Source organism: Hippopotamus amphibius, chromosome 17, assembly GCF_030028045.1.
Source record: "Hippopotamus amphibius kiboko isolate mHipAmp2 chromosome 17, mHipAmp2.hap2, whole genome shotgun sequence".
In the NCBI taxonomy this organism is placed as follows: Eukaryota; Metazoa; Chordata; class Mammalia; order Artiodactyla; family Hippopotamidae; genus Hippopotamus; species Hippopotamus amphibius.
Genome location: NC_080202.1, coordinates 14,311,716 through 14,327,155, shown reverse-complemented (window position 1 = coordinate 14,327,155; position 15,440 = coordinate 14,311,716). Strand labels below are relative to the sequence as shown.

Genomic DNA, 15,440 nt, shown 5'->3' with positions numbered 1-15,440 from the left:
CTGAGCAAGGTTTGGTAACCTTCCAGAACCCTCCAGGTTCCTGGTGGGCTCAGATTGCAAGGGAAGAGGTTCTGGGAGCCTGGGCTAAGGTGGAGAGTGGAGGAAGGGAGGCTCCAACAGCTAGTGAGCTGGGGTTTGCATCTGGCCTGCCTTTGCCTTCAGCACCGCCCACCGCTGGGCCCCACCCGGCCCTCCTCTCTTAGACTGTCCTGGAGTTTGCTTTGTTCTTTATCTGTAAAATAGGTTCAGGATGTTTCCCCCACCCCCAGCCTCCAGCGATAGTTAGCAGAGGTGTGGCCTCCAGGCCTTTTGGGATAGGAGGTAGAGGAAGTGGGCTGATTTCTTTCCCCTGTTTCGCAAAAGGTAAGGCAAGTCGCTGGGGTACAGAGCAGACAAATGACAGTGTGAAGTCACAAAAGCTCACAAGAGTTCAGACCCGCCTGACCCGCCTCCCTGAGGAGCACTTCATGGGACACCCAGTGCCAGCGTTCACTCTGATAAAACAGGCAGCCAGCGCCCCATCCTCCGCTGCAGGATTCCTGGAGGACGGAGGGGTACCTGGTGTGCTCTGTGGGTTTCTGCCGGCCCTCGCTCCCCACCCAAGGCCTATTTTCAGGGTTTCACCAGATAAAAATAACTGTCTCCAGGGGTCTCAGGCCAGCCAGTGGCATGCACCCAGCACTTTCCCGTCCCCCAGAGGCTTGTCTTGAGAACCAACGGCCTGACGCCCCAAGTGCAGGCCCTGGCTGTGTGACCCGCCCCTGGTGAGCGCCGGCTCTTCCCCTTTTGCAGACTGAGTGGGAGTGTAGGAGGAAGCAGAGCGCCTGTGTCTCCACATAGGCCTGAGTGCTTGCGCAGCCACCTCGGAGACGTCCTGACCCCCCTGCTTTCCCAGGACTGTTCTCTCCTATTTCCTTTGCTCCCCCCTGGGTGGAGATTGCACCCCAGCAGGGACAGGAAGCCTAGCCCTGGACCTGGGTAGATACAGGTATAAAGGATAAACTCTAACTGATCTGAAGGGCCAGTTCTGTATCCTTCACGGAGCCATGGGCTCAATATGGCCGCCCACCTGGGGAGGGGAGGACGCGCGTCCTTCCTCCTGCCCCGGGCCCCTCTGTGTCCCTCCTTGGCCTGCTTCCCCACGCCCCACACCTCCACTTGCGCACATCTTCCCTCTGAGGCCCTGTTCCCGTCACCCCCTGTGTGAAGCCCTCTCCGAGCTGTGCCAGCACAAGCTCGGGACCAGCTGGTTGGTTGGGGCTTACAGTCCAAGTCACACACTAATGGTCTCTTGCTTCGTCCAAGAACGTGTTTCATTTGTGTTGGTCCAGTGGATTGGAACGTTCTCCAGGACAAGGACCGTGAGTCATGAATATAATCTCCCGAAGGGAAAGCTGGACCCCGTCACTCCCCTGCTTCAGACCCCCCGGGGAAAGCCAGGTCATTACACCGGCTGAAAAGCCACATTCCTTCCCCCTGCGCGATCCGGCCCCCGCTCACCCATCTGGCCCTGCCTGCCAGCCCCCTGGCTCAGTGCACACAGGCTCACCGGCCTGCTTCCAGCGCCTCTCTCTCCCCGAGCTTGTCCCACCTTGGGACCAGGCGTTGAGGAAATCTGCCTGCAGGATCGTCCCCTTTGCCCCTGTGCTTCCATTTCAGGTCAGCACCCCCTTCTTGTCCTTCAGCAGGACGCCCCCTTCTTATTTGCGTCATTGCACTTATGTGCGGTTAGGTGCTTATCGTTTGCTTGTGTTTTGTCTGTCTCCCCTACTAGATAGGGGGCTCCATGGGGGCAGGGACTAGTGAATCACTGAGTACCCCCCACCCCCCTGGTCTGGTCTCACATAGGCGCTTGGTCCATTATTTGTGGGGTGAATAGTAATAATAGTAGCAGCTAACTTTTATTGATTGCCCTCTGTGTGCCAGGCACATACTCAATATTTCATATAAATTGTGGCTTTTGATCTTCCCTTCAGTGATCTTGAGAAGGTAATATTATCCTGGTTTCACAAATAAGGCTGCTGAGGCCCAGAGATGCTAAGTGACTTGCCCACAGCTATTAAGTGGCAGAATTGGGACTCTGGCCCACACTGCCTGGTCTGCACCAGGTCGAACCCCATCCTGTGTTCCTAGCAAAAGGCTTGGACGTTAAGGCCTCATTGGTTCCAGCACTGAGAGGGTCAGAAGAAGGACTTCTGCTTTTTCCTGCCTTCATCATCTTGTCTGGGCTTTTTAGAGCTGGGAGGATGGGGGCAGCCAGAAGTCAGAGCACTGTCTGTCTGTCTAGGTTTTTAAGTAGGTGGGACTTCCCCTTGTGGACATACAGATGGGAGGAGAGAGCAAAGCCTGGCTGGGTGGCTGGCGGCTGTGGCAGGCTCGAGCTGGGGGGGTCTTCTCTCCAGGTGAGCCAGTGATAACTTCGGCCTCCCTCAGTGGAGGCGTTCCCTGCAGTCCAGCACTGAGTCGCCCATTCTCTGCTAGAATGCTTCCCTTTTCAGAAAGCTCACTACCTAATCCTGTGAGATAGTGGGGGGCGGCTCTAGTGAGCCCACACCTGCCCCTGCAACTTCTCCTTTCTGCCCCCTGGGTCTACAGAATGGCCCAGACTAAGTCAGAGGCCTCTTTCCACACAGCCCTTTATCTACACAGTAGATGAAGAACGCCAACCATGTCTTACTCAGGCTTTTCTCTCCCAGGTAAACCTTCCCCACCCTTCTCCTCCCCCGGGCCTTTCCAGACCCTGTCCCCTGAGGGCCTTTGGGGTGAAGTCTGGGCATCTTTGGGGGCTTTAATAAAGCTGAAGGAAGCTCAACCATGGAGGAACTCTTTACCCTTCAGTATCACTTTTTGTTTGTTTCAACTATGAATTTTTATAGCTTTTTCCCCCCGATTGTAGAATCAGTATTTACTCTGCAGGTAATTTAGAAAACACAGAAATCACACTGTATAAAACAGTATCCTAACCTCATTTTCCCTTAATGTTGGGCTTTAAGTGATGACTTCAGCTCCCAACAAGTGTTGGGGATGGTCCTGAGTTTCTGTCTGTCACCTCACCCTCTCCACTGGCAGGCCTTGGAGCATCTTGGTGTAGACAAGCAGAGATGACAGATAGGTTTCATCTTGCATGTCAGCCTCAGCATTGAGAAAGAGTCTGAGGCTACAATCAGACATGGCGAGAAAGATCATTGTGATCGCTTAGCAATGTCTGCCACGGGTACAGGAGATAGGGCGGTAGCGTGTGTGCCACCTGCTCACTCGCTTTGTACTAAGTGATAGGAACTTAAGGTATCAGTGCAGCTGAGATTGGTTTGGGTTTCTTAGAAACTCTCCCCCCCAGGTCCTAGAATCATGTTCTGTTTCTTGGAAGGAAACAGCTAAGGGGTTGAGTTCCCAGTCAACCCTCTTTCCCACTGCAGCAGGACAAGGGAGTTACGGCTCAGAGCATGAGGCCATTGTGGAAGAAAGCGATGGATCCTGTTAAACCATCAAGCAAACCCAGTAAAGGCTGGGAACCAAGGACCCCTTGGGGGACAAGGAGTGGGAGAAATGTGTCCTGGCACCACCCTTTGGACCCAGCAGGGCTGTAGGACCAAGCTCCTGCCATCAGGCTCCCTCTTTTGCATCAGCACGTGGCTTTTTGGGGCCTGTGGCAGCAGCTGCTTGAGTCAAACCTTGCTTCAGGTGCCCCACTCTCAGTGGCCTTGTCTGGGCAGAACTCAGGCAGCAGGAAGGCCTAATTTGGGCCCTGAGTCTGCTGCCCCTCCAGTTTATTTGCCTCTTACCTCCGCTCTTTCTTCCTCCTCTCTCCCAGCCCATGAAACCCCTGAAGGCCACCGCCACCACCTCCCAGCCTGTGCTCACCATCCAACAGATTGAGACCATCTTCTACAAGATCCAAGACATTTACGAGATCCACAAGGAGTTCTATGACAACCTCTGCCCCAAGGTGCAGCAGTGGGACAGCCAGGTCACCATGGGCCACCTCTTCCAGAAGCTGGTGAGTCTCCTGTTGATGGAGGACCCTTACCTGGGGCCTCATTAAAGTTGTTGGTGTTGAGAGAGGACCAGTCAGCCCCAGCCCTCCTGGCCTCCTTGAAGGCGTGGGTCACTCTAAGTCCTGGAGGGAAGCCGAAGCTTCTGCCTTATGGGGAACCTGGGCCTGGTGCTTCCGCTCCTGGCCTCCCCCAGTGAAGCTCTAGAGTGCCGTGTGCATGGGTGCCCCTGGTAGGGTGTTGTTTCTCTCACCCAGAGGGCTCCAGGGCTGGACCGAAGGCTTCCCTGCTGGGCTGCAGGGCCCTGTCCCTCAGCTGGCAGAGGGGCAAGTGCCAGGTGGACAGGCAGGGACGGCTCACCTGAGACCACGGATGTTTGCCTCACTTCCGTGCTGTCTCTGAAGTGGAGAATTGGGGTGGGGGAGGGAGACCATGTCAGCTCACCATCCTCTCCTGAGGATGCTGGAGCAGAAAGCACTAAGAGCCCAGCCTGCCCGCCATGGCAGGAAAGGGAGGAGGAAGGAGGAGGTGGAATTCATGTGTGGCCTTGGTGTCAGGAAAGGCTCACCAAGGTCGAGGTCGTCTAGCTCCCAGGGCTTCCAGGACACCCTCTCCTCCGCCTCAGTGTCTGTGTCTGGCCATGTCCCCTGAGGACTCCCCGTCAGACCCACGGGGCCCCCACCTGGCTCTCCACCCCAGTAACTTCTGCCAGCCCAGCAGCAGGACGGAGTGCCGGAGTCAGCGGCCCTGTCCTCTGGGTGTGAGTGCTGGGGGGCAGGGAGCAGCACCTCTCCTTTTCCTCGCCTGCAGTGGTGGGACCTGTTAAATGGACAGGCCTCTGCTCTTCTCACACGGAGAAAACTCTCCCTTGGATGCCCCATCCACAAGCTCAGCATGCTCAAAACTGAAGTCATCGGCTCTGAAGTCCTTTGCCCCTTTTCCTGCGTCTGTCTCAGTGGGTGCAGCCCCATCCCACCCCCCATCCATCCATGACTCCCTGGGACTCATCCTTGGCATCTCCCCTCCCCCACCCCCTTCCACCTCCCCGCATCCCATGGAGTCCACTTCTTTAAAGGTCACAGCCACCTGCTTCTCTCCACCCCTCTGGTCCCTTCACCTAGACCATTGCTGTGGCCTCATGAGCGACTTCTGCCCCAGGCCTGCCTCCCAGGCGGTGTCCGGCCTCTACCTAGCAGCGGGAGAGCGTTTGCTAGACTCTTGACCAGACCTCACTTCCCCCCGCCTGAATCCCTTCAGGGGCTCCCCTTTGCCCATTGGATAAAGGCCAGGCTCCGAGGAGTGCTTTATGAGACCTTTGCCTGCTAACCTCAGTCCACCCTGGCCTCTGGCTGCTGCCTCCCCGACCCTCTGTGCTCCAACCCTGAACCTTCCCGTCTCAGTTCACACGGCAGGCACGCTTGACTTCTCTGTACTTGCGGCTCTAGCCTGAAATGTCCTTCCCCATCTTGTCTGGCTTCTCTGGTTAGTTTCCAGTTTAGAGGTGACCTCCATGCAGAAGCCTTCTGCAGCCCCTCGAATGAAGTCCCTATGCCCACCCCCTCCGTGAACACTAAACTGCCTGACTCTGCAGAACCATAAGCTGTGGGAGGACAGACTGTATTTTCTTCAATTTGGACCCCCAGAACCAGCTCAGTGCTCAATACATGCACGAGTGAATGAATGAATGGAGTGAATGAACGAATGAGTGAGTGGGTGCAGTGCACCCGCTGGGACCAGGGAGAACTTGGAAGGGCATTGAGGAGAGCTCTCAGGGCCTGAGATCCAGGTCCTGAGGGACAGCAGTGTTGCAGAGATGCACACGGCTTCTAGAGCCAGATCACAGCTGGGTTGGAATCCAGGCTCTGCCACAGGTTAAACCTGTGACTTTGGGCAACATAGCCAATCTCTCCTGACTCGGCTTTCTCATCTGTGAAAATGAGGATAATAATAGTATTTACCTTCCTGGATTGTCTTGAGGACTGAGTGAGTTAATACCTGAAAAGTGCTTGGTAGAAGACTTGGACTATAGTAACTTAGTAAATATTCAGTGGTTAACCATTATCATTACTGTTGTTATTATTACTGCCATTATTATTATTATTAGGAAGTGGCACCCCCAAAAGCTGTTGTTGCCAGGGAACTCCTCACTTCTGGTTCTGGCAGCCCCAGAAGTCTGGCCCCAGTTCAGGGATAATGGACACCCAGTCATCACTACTTGCTTGGTGCAGGAGCCTGAGCTGATTGACTTGGGGGGCAGCCTCTCCTCAGTCCTCAGGAGGGCAGAAGAGAGCAAACCCCCAGGGTCGGGGCTACGAGTGAGTAGCCCGGAGCATAGTGGAAAGGCTCTCCCAGTTTCTCTTTGTCACTCGGACCCTGCTGTCACCTGGGTCCCCCTTTCTGGTCTGAGCTCCACTGGCCTGGTTGTGAATTTGCTACCCGCCCCTCCTTGTCTCTCCCAGCATCATGAACTGATGTCTGAAGCCCCTGGGGCTACAGGCTAGAGAGGAGGCCGGGGCAGGCGGGGCATCTGGAGGCAGTTTATTTTCAGCTAGTCTCCGGGTATTTGATTATCCATTACTGAGGGAAGGGAATTAGCATCTCTGTTATTTGTTTTATGAGATCACCCCAGTGCCAAGCTGCTGTTTCCAAGCAACCTTCACTTCCCAGTTAATGGACCTGGCAGGCCAAGCCTTGGACCCTGAAGCTAGGGTGCTCCATGGAGATGGCAGTGCCTGGGATGGCTGCTGAGCCCTGCACACAGGCTTCTGCCCAGGTGGCTCTCGCTTCTGGCTCACCTCCGACTACTCCCTTCGGCAGTGGGAGAGGAGGGTAGCGTTCCACTCTGGGCACCCAGCCTTTAACAGTGAGACTTTGGTTTAGGAAGCGACTGTCTAGCACATCCCCTGTAGCTCGGCACACCTGTGGGCCAGGACTCCCGCTGGAAGAGGGAACGAACTCCATCCCTTCCCACCCCTCCCCATCTGGGATTTTCCTTTCTGAAAAGTCTGACCCATCTGGGGCTGAGACCTACGTGGCTCTAGCCTTGACTTCTTCACAAGCAGCCCAGTTCTCACTTTCCCCTCTGGCTTTCCTGGGCCCCACCTGCCTGCTTCCTCAAGCTCTGTCTCTGCCCTGGGAGGCTGCAGGCCCCCCGGCCCACCTCTTTGGATGCTAGAGGAGCACAAGGGTTCTGCAGAAAGCAGAGTCGCCCAGGGGCAGCCCACTTCCCCTGGCGATTTGGTGGGTAGAAGCCCTGCAGCAGCCGAACCTCCTTGCTACTTCATTGAAAAAATATTTTAACCAGAAAATCTAGAGAATAATTAGCAAACAACAGGGCACTCACCTCCTAGAATTAATAGATATTAAGCTCTGAAGATATACAGAAAGACTTTTTAATCAAGAAAATAAAGCATTACCGGTGAGGATGAAGTCTCTCTCCCTTTCCTCTTGACCTTCCTGTCAACCTAGAAGCAGCTACTGGCATTGAATTTGGTGTGTAGCTTTCTAGGCTGCAGTTTGTGTTTTTGCAACATATCTATATCTTTTTATGGCATTGTGTGTACTTTTAAAGTGAATATAAGTGTGTATGTATGTATCCTATTTTGCAATTCAATCAGCATTCATTTTGAAACTTGTGGATATAACTGTTACATAAAATCTAGTTCATTCATTTTAACTGCCCTGTGTGTATGGGTTCCTCTGTGAGCCGGTAAATACCCTTGTTCACATTTGTTTGTGCACACATATGCAAGTTTCTCTAGAGGAGTGCTTTCCAGTAGAAATATAGTGTAAGCCACATATATAACTTAAAGTTTTTCTAGTAGCCACTTGAATAAAAATAAATAGGTGAAATTAATGTTAGCAATATATTTTATTTAGCCCAGTAGGGTCAGAATATTATCATTTCAACATGTAATCAAGATTAAGAAATTAATGAGATCAATTACGTTCTCTTTCGCCTACTAAGCCTTTGAAACCCAGTGTGTATTTTACACTCACAGCACATCTCAATTTGGACTAGCCACATTTTAGGCGCTTAGTAACCACGGGGAACAAGTGCTTCCTGTATTGGACAGTGTAGCCATGGGGTCTGTTTGTAGAAGAGGATTTGCTAAGTAGTAGGCTAAGCTATGCATATTTTTAACTTTATTAGTTATTGACAAATAATTATACTAATTTACACCCCCACAAGTTCCTATTTTCCTATGTTCTTTCCAACCCTTAATATCATTAGACTTTTAAATTTTGACCAGATTGATGGGTATGAAATAGTATCTCATTGTGGTTTAATTTGAATTTCCACCCTTTGCTCCCATAAGAGGAAATGTACATACACAGCACAGAGAAGGCTTTCCACAAATATTTGTGGAATTGAATTAATAAGCCTTGGTTTCCCCTTTTGCAGAAAGGGGTCTTGGCATCTGTTCTGCCTCCCCAAGGAGGCTAGGCTCTGTGTGGTCTTAAGCCCTGGAAAGCTTTGTGTGAGGTTCAAAGTGACATGCAAATGCGTAGAGAGGAGGGACCTCTGGCTCCTTGGAGGTGAGGACAGGGACTTAGAGACCCAGGGAAATGGGGACTGTACCTTTAAATGCAGTTCCCCACACTCAGCATGGAGAGTGGGGCACTGAGCAGGCCACACGTGCCCACCCTGCTCCCTGTCTCCCCCTGCTTGAGCTAATTCCAGGATGTGAAAGACGTGTGAGGCATTAAGGGGCATCAGACTGAGACTTTGATGATGCTAAATAAAGCCAAATGCTGCGAGAGGAGCTGAGTTTTAGCATGCCAATAAAGGCCCTGCCCTGCTCTTCCCAACCCCCAACACCCCCTTGTTAACCTTATTGGCTGAGCCAGTTTCCATGGAAACTGTCAAGTTCAAAGGGATACTGTAGTATGTTCATCCTGCCTTTTTCCTCTGCTCCCAGCTAGCCATTGGACTGAGTTAGAGGTTCTGAGTGCTAAGGGAGCTCCAGGTGCTCTGGTTATGCTTTCATCCATTCATTAATCCTCTCTCCCCATCCCACTCCTGCCCTCCTCTCTCTCTCCTCTCTCTTCTCCCTGCAGGCCAGCCAGCTTGGCGTGTACAAAGCATTTGTGGATAACTATAAAGTCGCTCTGGAGACAGCTGAGAAGTGCAGTCAGTCCAACAACCAGTTCCAGAAGATCTCTGAGGTGGGCAGCTCCCTGCACAGCCACCCCTACGACTCGGGGCTTTGGGGGCTGCTCAGAGCCTTCCAGCCTTAGGGCCTCTCCTCCCCTGCTTGCCAGTAAGGAAAATGGTTCCCCTGATGGGTAACACTTAGCCTGACATTTGCTTTCTTGCACTTGACATTTTCCCTCTTAACATAAGAATATCAATTTATATATGATTTTGTTATTCTGTTTTAGGTTATTCTGTATTAGAACAGGAGAAGCAAAAAAAGAAACTTAAAAAGGCAGCATTCTTCCATGCTGTGGTGACCTTAAGCAAGTCACTTCCCTTCTCTTGGGCTTATTTCCTCTGCTGTAGAATGGGGTGTCTGGATTGGTCCAGCTCATTCCAAGCTTACTTGACAAGAACCACCAGGGGCACTGTTTAAAATGCAGATCTTCAGGCACCCTTATAACCTCAGCCTCAATTCAGAAGGTTTGGGGTGGGGCCCAGAAGTCTGTATTTTTAGCAAGCTTGCCCAGGTGATTTTTATAATCAGGAAGACTTGAAGTCTGGACTAGGTGATCGCTTAAGATCCTTGCAATCCCATAGAGAGAGGACAAGGGCCACTTACCTAGAGAAGAAGCCCTAGACCCTCTGGCTGGGAATATGCCTGTCCCTGCTGCTGCAGCCCAGCCTTCCCTCCATCCTCCTCTGCAGGGCAAAGATGTGGCATTGTCTGCTACTGACACGTCTGTCCAGGAAGTGTCAGGGAAGGGCTCTAGGGTTCTTCAGGAGCACAGCCCAGCTCACCCCTTGAGCCAAAAAGATCTCAGTGATACCATCCCCCTACCCCACAAAGGCACTGGCTTTACAATCATAGCACCCAGCTCCAAGCTCGGGGAAAGGGAACTCCTTCTGCAGTTTTGGAAGTCCTGCCTTATAGGCCCTTCTGGGTCCTGTGCTTTCTCTCTCAGCTCTGATGCTGGAAAAGCTGGTGAGATGCACGATAGTTTTTAGGAAACTACTGCAGTTATAAGGGTTATAACCCAAGTTTGGAATCGGCCGAGAGGCAGCAGAAGAGTGGGGCAGACGGAGTTGAAAATGTCAGCTTGATTACTAGTCAAAGCCAGATTGGAAAAATGTGGACGTGGATCTGTAGTCACACTGGGTTTGCTAACACTTCCCCTCCACGTTCAAACACATCTAATGGGGGCAGAGAGAGGAGGGCTGAGCTCCATTTCTTCTACCAAACTCAGGGATCAGGTGAGTCACCCTCTACCTGGGAGGATGGAATGGAGTGAGGGGTGGGAAAATCCCTCTTTGTGGAGCAGTGAGGGTGGAGAAAGGGTGTTCCTCTCACGGCTCCCAGCCCTCCCTGGGAACAAACTGGGTTCCCCATCCGTGTTCAGAGTGGCCCTGCCACAGCTGCCCAGGCCATGTGTGATCCAGAGAGTGGGGGGTCTCTTCTTAGCCTGGGCTGACTGCCTGTTCTCTACTGTTGGCAGAAACCCCTGCTCTCATCCCCAAGCCCCTCTCAAAGCCAGCCAGCCCCAAGGGCAGAACGAGGCCCGTGGCCTGCTGCCAGTGGCTTCTCACCCTGACTCATATGCGAACGCAGTCCCTTCCTACTGGTGCTGCCACTTAATTACTGCAATTAGGCCCTTCTCCTCTGCAGCAGAGCGATTTCGTACCTCTAGGCTAAACTGGAAGAGGACATGGAGAAAAATTCCCTGTATCTGGGAATCCAGACACCAGCCAGAGACACAGCCTTGAGAAGCTGAGTAACCTCCATTTTCCCCACCCCCACACCCCAGTCTCAGTCCCTGGGGGTTTTCTCTGTCTAGAAGCAGCTTGAGGCAGGAGTAGGAAGTGTGGAGCTCCCACTGCCTGGGCATTTCCTCCCAGCCAGAGCAGACAGCATCACCTGGTACCTGACCTTGGCCTCACCTCGTCCCCGCCTTCCTGCTGACAGTCCCCATGGAGGGCCCCCCCCCCATGCACTTAGTCTTCCAAATGGGGATTGAGTTACAGCTCCAGTTACAGGCTGGCACCAGTCCAGTGACAAAGGCTGGAGCTGGAACCTCTGTCTCTAAAGGCAGGTGAAAGCGTTAGGATCAGATAAGCCATCCCTGGGGTCTGTTTCCAGCACTCACTCCCTGTCACTTTGCATGGGATCCAGGATGGGTGTTGCCTCGTCCTTCCTTGCAGTTTCCTCTCTGACGCCCAGCCCAGGCGCAGTGGGCGGGGAGTGCAGGTGGGGCTGGCGGCTGGGTGGGTCCCTCTTGGGACGGGTAAGATATGGCTCAGGCTGCCCTGCACCTCCCTGCCCCAAGTGTACCACCTCCCTGCTTCCCCCTGTGCAGGTGTGTGGGACTCCTTGCTGCTTATCTCAAGGGCTGCTCGTGCCCAAGGACCAGCTGGTATGCTGGTGCTTGTCCACTAAAACCTTGTCTGCCCTGGGCTGATGCGTACAGACTTCTAAGTAGCGGCTGCTGCTGGCGGGTGGGGGAGGGGTGGGCCTCCTCTGGAAGGCCCTCTGAGTTGCTGGGGAGGGGCATTAGGGGACCAGAACAGGAGCATCATAGTCACAGTCCTCTCTGGTCCCAGGAGCCTCTCCTTCTTGCCTGTATCAGCCACGGGACCCCTGAGGCTCCAGGAGATGACAGGTGTGGCACCCGGGCTCTGTAGGTAGAGAGGCAGAGGGAGGCCATGCCTGTTAGTCTTTGTCTCTCTTCTCCTATTTGCACCCCTGGGTTTCAGAGCCCTGCTTCCTGCCATGCTCACGATGGGGGATGGGGAGGATGGGGGATGGGGAGGTTCAGGGGACAGGCCAGGTGGTGATTCCTCTCCTCTGTTTGGCAGGAGCTCAAAGTGAAAGGTCCCAAGGACTCCAAGGACAGCCACACGTCAGTTACTATGGAAGGTACTTTGGGGAATGGGTTGGATAACAGTCACCTTCCTTTGTCTGGCTTTGTGGACTACGGTGCCCTGCTTGTGCGTGTGTGTGCGCGCGCGTGCGCGCGCGTGTGTGAGTGTGTGTGAGCGCGTGCACGCGAGGAATCCAGCCTCTGTCCCCAGGCAGCTGGCCAGCTACAAACGTGCTCCTCCTCAGGATGCCAGCAGGCGGCTCGCTCCCCTCCTCCTCCTCCCCTCTCCACGCGCGCCGCCCTCCCCTCCCCTCCCCCCCCTTGCTAGAGGAGCACTCGGAAGCGGCTGCTTGATTCTGGAGGCTGTGCAGCAGCAGCCGGGAAGGTGGCTGAGTGGCCGGGCCGCTGATGGGAGCTGGGGAGCCGGGAGCGATGGCCGCACGCTCCTGCCACGGGGACGGAGGCTGCCATGGAAATTCTCCTCATCATTCGCTTCTGCTGTAACTGCACCTATGGTAACCCAGGCCCCCTCTCCTGGGAGGTGGTGTATCTTCCCACCTCTGGGGGCTGGCTGGAGTGGGCTGAAATGTGACCATCGAGGTTTGGAGGGGCAGCAGGGCAGGGAGGGGGGACAAGTGGCTGGACCTGTGTTACCCCCGTGCTCGCCAGCTTCCAGCCTGGAGTCGAAGTCTGGGGGCCCCTCGGGGCGGGGTGGCTCGGACATAGGAGGACCAGGCTAGAAGGGTCCAGGTAACCCCAAGGATCTGTGGGAAATTAGTGGCTCAGCTTGAAAGGCTGTGGGCAACTTCCTGGAGAGGATGTTAAGGGGAGAAAGTGACAAGGCTCGGCCTGCAGGGGTGGCCACCCTGGGGCTGGACAGGGGTCAGCAGGGGCCAATCGGAGAGTGACAGGTGGTCTGGATGGCAGAGCCTTGGACCGGGAGGGCACCAGCGCCGGCTGGAGGGAGAAGTTGGGAGTCTCTTTGTTTCGGGCGAAAGGAGAGGACCGTGAGCGGCCAGGGTATTGTGTGCTCCGAGTGCACACGCTGCCTTCCCTCTCTCCTCTCCGAATGGCATGGGGGTGGAGAAGGTGGATGTGGTTGGGAGCAGGGAGGGATTGGGTTGCTCCCAGGGGGTTCGTTTCTAGCCACTGGAGGCCCTGAAGCTGAGGTCTTGGCACTTAGCACAGAAGGTCGACAGTGAATGCTGGTGGGAGAGGGGGGCGTGGCAGGCTGCTGCTTCGTGAAGGTCACACACCCACCATACGTGGGCGGGGAAGTGGACAGAGCATCCTCTTTGCAGCTCCCTTGCGGAAAGGGTCCTGGGACAGGTGTGTGCTGTCAGTCAGGCTCTTGCTCAGAGGAGGCTGGCACAGGTCTAGGCAAGGAGGTGTCCGGAAGCGGGTGGGCCCTGCCTTCCGAGGCAAGAGGTACCTTAGGGATGACCTAGGCTGCCTTTGGCAGGGGCGTGAGGGTCAAACATTGCCCCAGGCCAGCTGCTGTCAGCCCCTGTGGCAGGCAGCTGGTTTCAGGACCTTCTTCCCTCCCACCAAGCGTTTTGTCTCTGCACCCCTCTTCGCTTTCATATCTCCGTGGTAACCCAGAGCTCCTTGTTGAAGGCTGAACAGAGGGGGGTGGCAGCTTGCTGGAGGAGCGATGCTGAGGTTTCCCAGGCTCTTCCTGGAGGCCGCTGTGCCCTATCAGCTGTCCCTTCACCTTCTCGGTCTGTCTCACGTTGAAGGCCGCTCATGGAGGGGATAGCCCCTGAGGTCACCCCTCTCCGGCTGTCCCAGCGAGACAGCTGAAGTCACAGGCAGAAGCTGCCCTGGGCCCCCGCCCCTCAGCTCAGATTCTGACAGGCAGGACTTGAAACTGGCCTGATCGAAGATCTGAGGGGAAATGCCCTTTTTGGTGTGGCCTGGGAGTTGGTCAAGTCCCCACTCTGCCTCCCTAAAGAGAAAACGGTCGGCCCTTTGCTTCCTCTTTCTTCCCCAAAGGGAAGCTTAGTTTTAGTGAAACAGGCCTGCGACCTGGAGTTCAAGGTTTCTTTGGTCCCTGCAACGAAGTCAGCTTCAAAGTGAGGGGTCAGGAGCGAAGGAGCCCTTGTTGACCACACTGTTTGAATCTTCTCAGCCCCTCCAAGGGGTGCTGGTTCTGGGGTCCCAGGGAGGCTTGCAACTTGGGGCTCACTCTGCAGTTGTCTGCCTTAGTGGTTATGTACCCCCGTCTGCAGGGCTCTGTGCCAAACGCAATGGGGGTGCAAAGGAAGTCATGTGTGACCCAGGCCCCTAAGGAGGGGGCTCCCCTTGGCAACAAGAGAGGCCAGCTCATCCACTCCTTCCTGGTGAATCTTTCCCAGAATCCTTCTGAGGCCACTGAGCAGCCCTTTTGCAGGTGCTGCCCTCCCTTACAGAGGGAATGGCTCAAAGATAGGAGCCCCCGTAGACCATGGGCAGGTTCAAAACCCGGCTGCCCCTTACAGCTGTGGGATTAGGAGCAAGTTACATAACTTCTCTGTGCTTTAGAGAAGTTTCTGCATCTGTAAAATGGGGTTAGTGATCATTGTTTCCCATTTTAAAGGAAATAACGCGTGTAAAACAGTGCCATTGGACACAGTAAGTACCCAGCAACCTAGAGAGAGGCCAGCTTGCACATGTCATGATTTGGCTTGTAGGCACTGTACGTGTTGCTTGTGAGCGTCCTGGCTGGGGAAGGCTTTCTGGAGGAGGGGGAGAGACAGGCATCGCAACTTGCTGAATGGTGTCTGTCCCAGACACAGGAACCGCGTGGTGAGGAGGGGGGAGAGTGGGTGAGGCAGAGGCAGGAAGCAAGCCAACCTGCCGGAGCCGAGGAGCAGGTGAGAGGGGAAGGGTGAGCTCTTCGCCCTGCATTCTCAGGGGAAGTGGGCATGCAGGTGTCGTGGGGAGCATGAATGTCAGGGCCATGCTGGTTTCCTCCATATCTGACCGTGGCCCCAGGGCCCTCTCCCTTGCACTTGGCCTCTCCCCACCCTTCCTCTCATCCGCTCCTCCCCGAGCTGGGGCTGATGCATTAGGACTCATTCCATGGCCACAGTCAAGTGGACTCTTGAGGTGACTGTAGGCATATTAATAACCCCTCTGAAACCCAACCCGCCATTTGTGCAGATCTCTGAGCTTAGTCAGAAACCTCTTGCTCCTGGGACCTGACAGAGGGAGCTGACACTGCAGTATCAGCTTTCCCTGGGCGGGAACTTGAGGGCCTACCCTGGCAGGTGCCTGCCGAACCTGCACTTTCTCGGGGTCTCTGGGGTTCTCAGAGTGATTTTTTTACCCCCTGCAGATGGGCTGAGCCACAGGTGGGTACCCTAGGCAGCCTCAGAACTGCTCCTTCCTGGGCTGGTAACTGCTGTACCCTCACTGTCCCAGGATAGCCCAAGCCTGGTCCTGTTCATTCTAGCTCCCATAGCCCAT

At 54.6% G+C, this 15,440-nt stretch overlaps 1 protein-coding gene across 3 annotated transcripts in view; it reads left to right on the top strand.

The window, feature by feature from the left end:
- Positions 1-15,440, top strand: part of ABR (ABR activator of RhoGEF and GTPase) — a 176,676-nt gene that overhangs the window by 108,528 nt on the left and 52,708 nt on the right. For all 3 annotated transcript variants that reach the window (XM_057714642.1, XM_057714643.1, XM_057714644.1), the window contains 3 exons: positions 3,812-3,997; positions 9,054-9,161; positions 11,986-12,046. In XM_057714642.1, coding sequence (XP_057570625.1) covers positions 3,812-3,997; positions 9,054-9,161; positions 11,986-12,046 — 355 coding nt within the window. The remainder of the gene's footprint in view (positions 1-3,811; positions 3,998-9,053; positions 9,162-11,985; positions 12,047-15,440) is intronic.